General features: G+C 45.4%; 1 protein-coding gene across 2 annotated transcripts in view; it reads right to left on the bottom strand.

The window, feature by feature from the left end:
• pacsin1b (protein kinase C and casein kinase substrate in neurons 1b) overlaps positions 1-12,761 on the bottom strand; it is a 114,333-nt gene that overhangs the window by 30,608 nt on the left and 70,964 nt on the right. For both annotated transcript variants that reach the window (XM_072278535.1, XM_072278536.1), the window contains exon 6: positions 3,681-3,856. In XM_072278535.1, coding sequence (XP_072134636.1) covers positions 3,681-3,856 — 176 coding nt within the window. The remainder of the gene's footprint in view (positions 1-3,680; positions 3,857-12,761) is intronic.

Genomic DNA, 12,761 nt, shown 5'->3' with positions numbered 1-12,761 from the left:
TCTATATGATATTTTCAGCATTCTTCTAAGAAACCACATTTCTGTTGCTTCTAAGTTTCTTTGGAGTTCTGGTGTTACAGTCCATGTTTCGGAAGCATACAGCAAGATTGACCAGATGTAACATTTTAGTAGCCTAAGCCTTGTTGTTATAGAAATGTGTCTGTTGGTAAAAATGGGTTTCATTTTTTGGAAGTTGCTTTGGGCAATGGCAGTTCTTTTTATTTCTACTTTACTTTTAGCATCTTGTGATATAAAGCATATAAAGCTACCAAGGTGATTAAAGCTGGTCTTTTGTTCAATCTCTTGGTTATTGATGTACAATTGGCAGTTGGGAGTATCCTGCTGTTTTGATATTACCATACATTTGGTGTTTGTTTATTTATTTATTTATTTTTACAGTTCATGGTTAGACCAAAATCTACACTTGTTTGTACTACTTTGTCTAGGAGGATTTGTAGGTCTTCTGCAGCACTTGCTATTAGAGTGGTATCACCTGCACATCTTATATTGTTGATGTTAACACCTCCAATTTTAATCCCATTTTGGTCTTCTTTCTCTGAGAATCATTTCACTATAGATATTAAATAATTCAGATGAGGCAATGCATCTCTGTCAAACTCCTCTTTGAATTTTAGTCCAACTGCTTTATATTATCATCAATTTTTACCGCCGTTGTTTGGTTCCAATATAAATTTTGAAGCAGTTGTTGGTCCCTTCCGTCAATGTTCAGTTTAGTGAGAATTTGAAATAATTTTTCATGTTGCACTTTGCCGAATGCTTTAGTGAAATCAATAAACCATAAAAAGACATCATTTTGATATTCAATTGCCCTTTCTGAAAGCATCCGTAGTATGAAAATTGCATTCTTAGTTCCTTTAGCCTCAATAAACCCATATTGCAGTTTAGAAGTTTCTAAGCTTAACTTGTTTTTAATTCGACTCAGAACAACTCTCAATAAAATCTTTATTATGTGACTCATAAGACTGATTGTTCTATAATTTTCACAGTCAATAGTTCCAGGAATTTTTGGCAGAGTTATAAATACTGATTTCAAGAGATTGTCAGGTAATACACCAGACTCACATATGCCATTAAACATTTCAAAAAGAACATCTATGCCCAGATCTTCTAGGGCTTGTATCATTTCCACTGAAATTTCATCAGGTCCAGTGGCTTTACCATGTTTTTCATTGCTTTAGTTATTTCTTCTTTGGTAATAGGTGGACCAGAATTAGGGTGTTTAATATCTGGGGGTTCCCCTCTATTATCCTCAAACAGCTGCTCATACTGAATCCACCTCTCACATACTTTATCTGGATCTGTTAGTATGGATCCGTCTGCTGATCTTATGCATCCTGTAGAGGAGGTTTTCTTAATTCCAGTAATTTCCTTAATTTTCTTGTGCATTTCTTTGCTGTTGTTAATATGGCCTTCAACTTCATTGCTTTTTTGATTCAGCCATTCTTCCTTTGCAATATGGCACAATTGTCTGTCTGTCTAGCTCTCTGTATTGCACTTCATTATTCTTCACTAACCTTCTTTGTTTCATCAGATCTAAAATTTCTTGGGTTACCATCCCTTGTTGGTGTGTTGGATTTCTTGTACTGAGATTATCTCCTCTGCTGTTTGCTATATAGCATATTTAAATCTGTCCCAAATAGGTGTTGTTTCGTTTTCGTTGAGGTGTTCTTCTACAGTTGTTTTGAATTGTTGCTTAAGTGTGCTATCATTTTTAAGTTCTCCCAACATACATTTCTTTCTCTTTTTTCCATGTTTCAGTTCCTTTAATTTTGTTTTAATGGTAGCTATTACTGGATGGTGATCTGAATCACAGTCTGCTCCTGGGTAGGCTTTAGAATTTGTGATATTATTTCTAAGGCGTTCATGAAATCTATTTGACTCCTTGTTCTGTCTCTAGGGCTAATTTAAGTACACAATCTATGTGGATGCTTTTTATACCAAGTACCGGTGATCACTTGGTTGTTTCTAATACACCAATCAGTAAACCTTTCTCCATTTTTATTTTTCTCCCTTAATCCAAATGATCCTATGATGTTTATCAACCCTTTCCTGTCCAACTTTGGAGTTAAAATCTCCCATGACTAGTTCTATATCTTGAGATTTACATTGCTCATCAGAACTGTCGAGATCTTCATAAAACTTGTTGATATCTTCTTCACCTACACCATTTGTTGGCGCATAGGCTTGGATTATGCTAATGTTAAAAGGGTTACCCTTTAATTTAACTAATAGCAGCCAGTCGGATATCACCCAATATCCCATAAGACATTTTGATATTTGTTTGTTTAAAATAATTCCAACTCCATACATATGCTGTTGACCTCCAGAATACATTATCAGAGAACTATTCTTAGTGAATTTGCCACTGTCGGTCCATCTCATTTCTGACAGGCTTAAGATATCAACTTCCAACCTTTTCATTTCATTTAATGTGCTGTCCAACTTTCCTTTCTGGTAAAGTGTACGGATATTCCATGTTGTTACCCTTAACCTTTCCTTATTGCTTACAGTCTCTGGATGACAGTCTGGAGTCACCTGCCGCCCATGAGTACCCCTACCGAGCGAGGTGTTGTTCTGTTAATTAGAATCAACCCCATTCACGCTGTTGTCTGGTTTCCTTCTTTTGTTTTCCATGATAGACTAGGCAGAAATTACAACAGTGGTTTGCCGTTGCCTTCTGTTGCCGTAGTGCTCATCTAACTAGAGCATTTGACCTCTACTGGTGTTCCCAATTGGAAATCATACACTAGATGTCACCCAACCTATGCTATTGTTGTACAAAGACAATCCTCCACCAAATCTTGGAACCCATCTTCCTGTTGCTGGAGACTTCAGTGATTTTAGGTGACACCACCACCATTTGTCTGGTTATTTTTCTGGCGCCAAACACTCGCCATGGACAGAGCAAACACATAACACATCTATGGACTGGACTTTTGATGGCTTAAGACATAGATACAGCTCAAAAACAGGCCCTTCACCCTAACTGGTCCATAGTAACCAAAATTCACATCCAAGCAAGTCCCAACTCTCCGTTTTTGACCCATTTCCCTCTAAACCTTTCCTATGTAGCTGTCCAAGTACCTTTTAAATGCCGTTAATGTACCTACCTTAAACACGTCCTCTGACAGCTCTCTGGATGGAAAATTTGCCCAAGTTCCTAACCTTCCCACCTTAAATCTACATCCTCTGGGTCTTTATTTCTCAACAAATATGCATATTCACCCTCTCGATGCCCTTCTTAATTTCATATTCATCTATCTGGTGTGAAATTATAAGTTTTAGATATGAAAATCAAGGAGCAAGATGATAAATATGCATCACTACTAAAAAAAAATCAAAAATTTTCAAGTCCTACAGTGTCCAAGTTTCTGTTGAAGAGCAAAAGGCAATTGGACTACATATTGTGGTCAATGGAGACTGTCTAACTGAGTAGTCTTCAGATAGGACAGAGCAGATGGGCAATTTCTTTGCACACAGTCCTGATTTGGATTACCTGCTGGGTCTAAACCCTGGAATTCCCCATCCAACAGTATGGACTAGAAACGTGCAGCAATAAGACTCCAGTTCAACATAATTTTTAAGGACAAAAAAATGTTGGCTTTGCCAGTACTGCCCAGAACCCCAAAATAACTAAAATGGCTTTAATTAGTACTCACTTGTTGTTTTCAGCGAGGTTTAGATGTCGCTTGATGTCTTGCAGCACTTCTCTGAAGAAAACCAGTCGTTTCTCCTCAAACTGCTGGCACTGTTCAAACACTTGCTCCATATTCTCCATGTACTGAGGGGTACATTTACTCAATTCATCCAAAGCTTTCTCGTACTTCTCTTTAGTCTAGATAGGCATTAATTGCAATCAAAAGTCTTGCATAAATACCCTAAAGGTCACTCTATTGTTACAACATGACAGCACACTTTGCAAAACAGCAGTAGCTGAAATTTTACTGAACAGCAAAAAAAATGTTTAGCAAACTACTGAACTTTCTAAGAATCTTCAGTATGTTTTCCACGGCTACAACATTCAAACATTTAGCAAAGCTACAAATGAATAAAGGATTTTTGAAAGATCATTTGGAGCCATCTCATTCAATTACCATCAGTTTACCTCTAGAGGGCAACAGTATTTCAAAAGGAAAGATGAAAGAACCACTGTACCATGAGACCTGCTTCAGCCTGTTACCACACACAAGTTATTGGAAAGAGCAATCAACACCTGAAGTACTCAGATAATGTAATCCCCTTTGAACAGCTTCAATCATCTGGACATAGATTATGTTTACAGATATGAACATGGGAGGATTTATGTAAACTCCATTGTGGTTATTCATTCTCCAGTTCAAGAGTTCAATCTAATTATATTTTTAAGTGTATTTACCTCACTGTAACTAAATTTATTTCCATGAATTCTATTTTCCTTTCAAAGCAAAAGGTGTGTATGTGTATGGACAGGTTTCCCCCGCCATCCGAAGGTAGAGCGTTCCTATGAAACGGTTCGTAAGCCGAAATGTCGTAAAGCAAAGAAGCAATTATCATTTATATGGGAAAATTTTGTGAGTGTTCGCAGACCCAAAAATAACCTACCAAATAACACATAAAACCTAAAATAACAGTAATATATAGGAAAAGCAGGAATGATATGATAAATACACAGCCTATATAAAATAGAAATACTTTTCCACAATCATTACTGCACTGTTCTCCGTAGCGAAAACCTCATGCAAGCACCGTCGGCAAAAGCACGGCGCAAGCGCTCTCCAGTAACCTTTAAGCTATGAAGCTGCCAAATCATACCAAATAACACGTAAAAATACACAGCCTATATAAAGTAGAAATAATGTATGTACAGTGTAGTATCACTTACGGGAATCCGGACAGCGCCAAGCACACTGATGATGGTGTATTAGACTGAGTCGTCGCAGGTTGGGGTGGTGCAGTGGCCTCCACCCTCCGGGCCACCAACCGATACCGATCCGCGTAGCATGCAGGGGTGCAGCGGTAGCCGGGAGGCACACAGCACATCTTTAAGAAAGAAGCTGAAATAAACATGCTAATTAATTAGCTGCCGCCCGGCACGTAATTAATTAGCATGTTTATTTCTGCTTTTTTCTTAAAGATGTGCTGTGTGCCTCCTGGCTACCGCTGCATTCTCCGTGAATCGGTATCTGTCCGTGGCCTGGGGTTGGGGTGGTGGGACACTGGAGCGTCATATCGTCGTTGTCTGTTTCCATTAGGTCAGCCAGGTCATCTTCTATCTCTGCCCGCCTCGATGTTGAAGGTCGAGGTTCATCGTCTGCTGTGGCTGATGTGGAAGGCTTGCTTGACTGCTGAGCCTCGCACATTTTTCTATCACACAGTTCTTCGTAAGGACTCAAACCATCCTGCAAATATCCCCTAAACCGACATACCCTTTCAAAATTAAACTCATACTTTATCATTACTCATACGGTTTTGATTGTTATCCTTTTTTCTTCCAATTACATCAGCTCTTCATCTATCAGAGCTTGGTCATGGGATGCTAAACCTCTTCAACATCATGTTTGTCAGCTTCCACAAGCCAAACTCACTTTGTCCTTCCTTCGTTCACCACGATCAAAACGCTTAATTATGTCTAGTTTTACGCTAAGTGTAACACCCTTACGAGCTCTTTTAGGCTTTTCCGATACCATAGAACTCATTTTGCAAACGGCTGCTCACAGGCATGTGTTTAAGCAATGCTGACGAGAATGCAGTTCCGAATCCGGGGAGAGCGGCTGCTCGGGGCGTGCGCTGCTTTTTATCGCGTGCTTTTTTTTTTGTAACAGTGAAAACACCTTCTGAAAGCGAAAACAGGGTGCTAATGTAGGTCTTTCGTAACAGTGAGGTTTCGTAAAGCGAACATTCGAAAAGCGGAGGACACCTGTATTTTAACGGGTTTACATTCTTCACTTACTGTTTACTATATCCTTTCCTCTTGCATTTGACCTCCAAAGTGTGATACCTCATACATCTGGATTACACTCCATCTGCCATTTTCTAACCAGATTTCCAAATGGTCTTTATCCTGATAAATTTTTTGACAACCTTCCTTAGTAAGTACAACTCCAGAAATGTTTGCTGGTAAGACATGACGCCCCCAGCGCCATCCTGACTATCCTCAGTGCTTTTCCAGATGCAAGTAGGTCCTGTCCCTAAGAGGGCTATGTGGGAGGGAAGATTGATATTGATTTTGGAGTAGGTTAAAGGGTTGGTATAGTATGGGCTGAAAGACATGTACTGTGCTGTATTCTACAGTATTTATTCAGACTGAAATCTCGCCCTCATCGCTGATAACTTGGTACAGAACTACATTTCTATACTCTAAGTTCAGGAGTCTTCAACACCTTGTGTACAATTTCATGAATTAAAAAATGAATTTAAGCAAAAACTACTGGTGGGCTACAACCATCAGCCCAGCCCCAACAAGGAGTTGGATCTGTGGGAGCCCTTAGCTCAGGCTCTCTACTGCCAATACCAGCAAGGGTCTTATGGTCTTATGGGTCTTCATTCGGTGTTCACAAGGACATCTTGCATCCCTTCCCATTACAGACTGCCTGCTGCCTCTGAATTCCTGCTTTCATTCATATAGTGGACCTGACTAGAACACTCAGGAAACAAAAATGTAATCATAGAATTATACAGTACTGAAAAAGGCCTTTTGAACCACCGGCATGCTGATCGTTATGCCCTTTATTTGATAAAATTTGCCACATTGAAATCTTCAAGACTCATAACTGCATATGCTCCCAAAATTCTTTTCTTCTGCCTTTTAAAACCAGTCCATGCACAAAAGGCAGATCACCATTAGGATTCATTTTCGAGCCTCTCAATTTGGACCTTCTGAGGATCCCAAGTACTCATATTTTATTGACTCTGTCTCCTGTCGCTTCTCCCGTCAAGCTCTGAAGGCGACCCTCTCCGCCATGAGGAGGTACTTGGCGCCCCTATCCCAGACCGTTCCACACCTTCGGGACACTTTCTTCACCGTCTGTAATGGACCTGCTCATTATTTCATCCTCCGTCAGATCCATGCCTGCAATCGCCATTTTTTTGACTTTGTCATGTTAGGCAAAGATCGCAAGATCTTACATCTGCAGACCCCAGAGCCTGCCGGCCCCGACGCTAGCAGGCATGAACTTCAGATTGCGTCGCTGCCATTGATCTCGGCGGCTCCAACGCCTCAGGGCATATTCAAAACCCGGACTCCAGCAACGACCATGGACACCTTCAAAGTGATTACGCAACCACCAACTGCGACGCCAGCCTTGAACTCCAGGCCGGGTCTTTATGTGCTGCTGTTGTGACTCCCGTCTCCCCTTCCCCCACCACCACTCCGCAGCCCCGTTGATGCACCATCAATAACTCCAAGACTGGAAGTAGAGTACATACTGAAAGGCTTTTATTAGCAGTAAAATGTGACCTCCATCATGCTGAGTATCTGCCCTTGGACTGAGGAGGAGCAATGGCGCAATCACCTTTATTCAGGGGTCTGTGGGAGGAGCCACAGGAGCAGTTAGCAGAGGGGCGTGTCCAGACAGGTAACCCAGTTACAACATATATATATATCAGTTTACCACATGCACCCCTCCTTTTTTTTTAAAAAAAGAGTCCCGCGGGGTGAAGTGACTGACAATATTTAAAACAAGTATATTTACAGGTCAAGTCTATCAGGCGGTCGAGTCCGTCGCTGTGATCTACGTAGCACCGGCGATGGCGGTTGTGCTGGCTCCGGTCTGACTTGAGGTGTCAGCACGTTAGGTGTCGGTGATCTCTCGTGCGTGTGCGTCGCGCCTGGTATGGGAGTGTTGTGTGGTGTCTGTGTAGGGCTTGGAGTGCGCGGTGTCTCGTGGGTACGGGGTTAATAGTCACCGTGGAGTGTTCAGGGTAGGGCCCGGTGCTCCTGCGGGCGCCAGGTCGCGGATGGAGACCGTGTCCTCCCGCCCATCAGGTAAAACCACATAGGCATACTGAGGGTTCGCATGAAGTAAGTGAACCCTCTCAACCATCAGGGAGTATTTATTGCTCCTCGCATGTTTCCGGAGCAGCACTGGCCCCGGGGACGTCAGCCAAGATGGTAGGGTGGTTCCAGTGGTCGACTTTCTGGGAAAAGAGAAGAGCCGCTCATGAGGGGTGGCATTGGTGGCTGTGCGTAACAGGGAGCGGATGGAGTGGAGTGCCTCGGGAAGGACCTCCTGCCAGCGGGAGACCGGCAATCCCTTTGGCCTGAGGGCAAAGAGTGTGGCTTTCCACACTGTGCCATTCTCCTTCTCCACCTGTCCATTCCCCCGGGGATTATAGCTCATGGTCTTACTAATTGCAATACCCCTAGCCAGCAGGTATTGGTGCAGCTCGTCACTCATAAACGAGGACCCTCTGTCACCGTGGATATAGCATGGGAATCCGAACAGAGTGAAGAGCTTGCGCAGGGCTTTTATAACTGACATGGTAGTGGTGACGGGGCAGGGGATGGCGAAGGGGAACCGCGAGTACTCGTCGATAGCGTTAAGAAAGTACACATTGCGGTCGGTGGAGGGAAGGGGGCCCTTAAAGTCAACACTCAGTTGCTCAAAGGGGAGGGTGGCCTCGATTAGTTGTGCCTTTTCGGGTCGGTAGAAGTGCGGTTTGCACTCTGCGCAGGTCATCGTCCTGATCTCCTCAAGGCAGTAAGGTAGGTTCCGGGCTGTCACAAAGTGGAAAAGCCGGGTGACCCCCAGGTGGCAAAGATCTACACATAGGGCGTATAGCCGGTCGATCTGCACGCTGGTGCACATTCCCTGGGATAGGGCATCGGAGGGCTCGTTGAGCTTCCCAGGCCTGTACATGATGTCATAGTTGAAGGTGGAGAGTTCTAGTCTCTACCTCAGAATTTTATCGTTTTTGATTTTGCCCCGCTGTTGGTTACTAAACATGAATGCGACCGAGCGCTGGTCAGTCAGCAGGGTGAACTTTTTGTCGGTGAGATAGTGCCTCCAGTGCCTAATAGCTTCCACTAGGGCCTGGGCCTCTTTCTCCACCGTGGAGTGCTGAATTTCAGGCCTTGAAGGGTACGGGAGAAGAACGCCACCAGTCTTCCCTCCTGGTTGAGGGTAGCAGCCAGTGCGAAGTCGGAGGCGTCACTCTCTACTTGGAAGGGAATGGCCTCGTCCACCACATGCATTCCTGCTTTGGCAATATCCTCTTTAATGCAGCTGAAGGCCGTGCGGGCCTCCGCTGAGAGGGGGAATGGGGTGGACTTGACCAGAGGGCGGGCCTTGCCTGCGTAGTTAGAGACCCATTGGGTGTAATATGAAAAGAAGCCCAGGCACCTTTTGAGGGCTCTGAGGGTGTTGGGAAGAGGGAGTTCCAACAGGGGGCACATACGGTCGGGGTCAGGGCCAATGACTCCATTCTCCACAACACACCCAAGGATCACAAGCCGGGTGGTCCCGAATACACACTTGTCCTTGTTATAGGTGAGATTGAAAGCTTTGGCCGCTTGGAGAAATTTTTGGAGGTTGTTGTCGTGATCCTTCCTGTCGTGACCACAGATGGTGATGTTATCCAGATATGGGAACGTGGCCTTCAGTTGGCACTGGTCCACCATCCAGTCCATTTCCTTCTGGAAGACAGATACATCATTCGTGACACTGAAGGGGATGCGCAGGAAGTGATAAAGCCTGACGTCCGCCTCGAAGGTGGTGTAAGGGCGGTCCTCCTGGTGGATGGGGAGCTGATGGTAAGCGGATTTTAGGTCTATGGTTGAGTGCACCTTGTACTGTGCTATCTGATTGACCATATCCGCGATGAGGGGTAGAGGGTACGCGTCGAGCTGCGTGAATCTATTGATGGCCTGGCTATAGTCCACGACCATCCTGTTTTTCTCCCCGACACAAACAACGACCACCTGTGCCCTCCAAGGACTTGTGCTTGCCTCAGTGACCCCCTCCCTAAACAGCCGCTGGACCTCTGACTTAATGAAGGCTCTGTCCCTGCGCTGTACCTCCTGCTTTTAGTTGCCACAGGTTTACAGTCGGGGGTCAGGTTGGGGAACAGTGGTGGGGGAGGGATCTTGAGGGGGGAGAGGCCACAAGTGGTGTTGGTAGTGCGGCTGTTGGCATGGTGTTGGGTGGGATGTGCGGGTCAGTGTGTGTGTGTGGTCAGTAGCGGGGTATGTGACATATTCCTACAAAACTGAGGCATCAGGAAGGTCTCAAATCTCTCCGCTTCTTTGAGCCTACTTCTTCGGCAAGGACTCTCCCACCCCCACCGATGACCCTTTCTCCTGTCTTCAACCCTCCTCCTCTTCATGGTCACCCCGCGCTGGTCTTCTGCCTACTCTGGATCTCTTTATGGCTAACTGCTGATGGGGCATCAACCATCTCGACTCCACCGCACCTTGTTCCCATTCCAACTTCACTCCTTCCGAACGCTCTGCTCTCCACTCCCTCCGCACTAATCCTAACCTTACTGTAAAACCCACCGATAAGGGGGGCGCTGTTGTAGTCTGGCATACTGACCTCTACCTTGCCGAGGCACAGCAACAACTCTCCGATACCTCCTCTTATTTACCCCTCGATCGTGACTCCACTAAGGAGCACCAGGCCATTGTCTCCCACACCATCACCGACTTTATCCGCTCAGGGGATCTCCCATCCACTGCTACCAACCTTATAGTTCCCACACCCCGCACTTCCCGTTTTTAACCTCCTACCCAAGATCCACAAACCTGCCTGTCCTGGCAGACCTATTGTCTCAGCTTGCTCCTGCCCCACCGAACTCATTTCTGCATACCTCGACACTGTTTTATCCCCCCTTGTTCAATCCCTTCCTACCTATGTTCGTGACACTTCTCACGCTCTTAAACATTTCGATGATTTTAAGTTCCCTGGCCCCCATCGCTTTATTTTCACCATGGATGTCCAGCCCCTATATACTTCCATCCCCCATCAGGAAGGTCTCAAATCTCTCCGCTTCTTTTTGGATTCCAGACCTAACCAGTTCTCCTCTACCACCACTCTGCTCCGCCTAGTGGAATTAGTCCTTACTCTTAATAATTTCTCCTTTGGCTTCTCCCACTTCCTTCAAACTAAAGGTGTAGCTATGGGCACCCGTATGGGTCCTAGCTATCCCTGCCTTTTTGTTGGCTTTGTGGAACAAACTATGTTCCAAACCTATTCTGGTATCTGTCCCCCACTTTTCCTTCACTACATCGACAACTGCATTGGCACTGCTTCCTGCACGCATGCTGAGCTCGTTGATTTCATTAACTTTGCCTCCAACTTTCACCCTGCCCTCAAGTTTACCTGGTCCATTTCTGACACCTCCCTCCCCTTTCTAGATCTTTCTATCTCTATCCCTGGAGACAGCTTATCTACTGATGTCTACTATAAGCCAAATGACTCTCACAGCTATCTGGACTATTCCTCTTCTCACCCTGTCTCTTGCAAAAATGCCATCCCCTTCTCGCAATTCCTCCGTCTCCGCCGCATCGGCTCTCAGGATGAGGCTTTCAATTCCAGGACGAGGGAGATGTCCTCCTTTTTTAAAGAAAGGGGCTTCCCTTCCTCCACCATCAACTCTGCTCTCAAACGCATCTCCCCCATTTCAAGCACATCTGCTCTCACTCCATCCTCCCGCCACCCCACCAGGAACAGGGTTCCCCTTGTCTTCACCTACCACCCCACCAGCCTCCGGGTCCAACATATAATTCTCCATAACTTCCGCCACCTTCAATGGGATCCTGCCACTAAGCACATCTCCCCCGCCCCCCCCCCCCCACTGCTTTCCGCAGGGATCACTCCTACATGACTCCTCTGTCCATTTGTCCCACCAATCTCCCTCTTGGCATTTATCCTTGTAAGCGGAACAAGTGTTACACATGCCCTTACACTCCCTCCCTCAGTACCATTCAGGGCCCCAGACAGTCCTACCAGGTGAGGCTACACTTCACCTGTGAGTCGGCTGGGGTGATATACTGCATCCGGTGCTCTTGATGTGGCCTTCTATATATTGGCGAGACCCGATGCAGACTGGGAGATCGTTTCGCAACAGCTACGCTCTGTCCGCCAGAGTAAGCAGGATCTTCCAGTGGCCACATATTTTAATTCCACGTCCCATTCTCATTCTGATACGTCTATCCACTGCCTCCTCTACTGTAAGGATGAAGCCACACTCAGGTTGGAGGAACAACACCTTATATTCCGTCTGGGTAGCCTCCAACCTGATGGCATGAGCACTGACTTCTCAAACTTCCGCTAATGCCCCACCTCCCCCTCGTACCCCATCCGTTATTTATTCTTTTTCTCTCTCTCCTTTTTCTCCCTCTGTCCCCCTCACTATACCCCTTGCCCATCCTCTGTTTTTTTTCCTCCCCTCCCCCTTTTTTCTCCCTAGGCCTCCTGTCCCATGATCCTCTCATATCCCTTTTGCCAATCACCTGTCCAGCTCTTGGCTCCATCCCTCCCCCTCCTGTCTTCTCCTATCATTTTGGATCTCCCCCTCCCACTTCAAATCTCTTACTAGCTCTTCTTTCAGGTAGTCCTGACAAAGGGTCTCGGCCCAAAACGTCAACTGTACCTCTTCCTAGAGATGCTGCCTGGCCTGCTGCGTTCACCAGCAACTCTTACGTGTGTTGCTTGTTCACCATTAGAGAAGTCTCTCATGCATTGCAGTAGTAAATACTCTGTTATAATAGAGAAGATGGGAGACTTCATCTGATAGCGGCCATATCTCAGAATACTGTCATC

The sequence above is a fragment of the Mobula birostris genome, chromosome 14, assembly GCF_030028105.1.
Source record: "Mobula birostris isolate sMobBir1 chromosome 14, sMobBir1.hap1, whole genome shotgun sequence".
NCBI classification, from domain to species: domain Eukaryota; kingdom Metazoa; phylum Chordata; class Chondrichthyes; order Myliobatiformes; family Myliobatidae; genus Mobula; species Mobula birostris.
The sequence above is the reverse complement of the archived record's forward strand: the minus strand, read 5'-3'. Positions and strand labels throughout refer to the sequence as shown.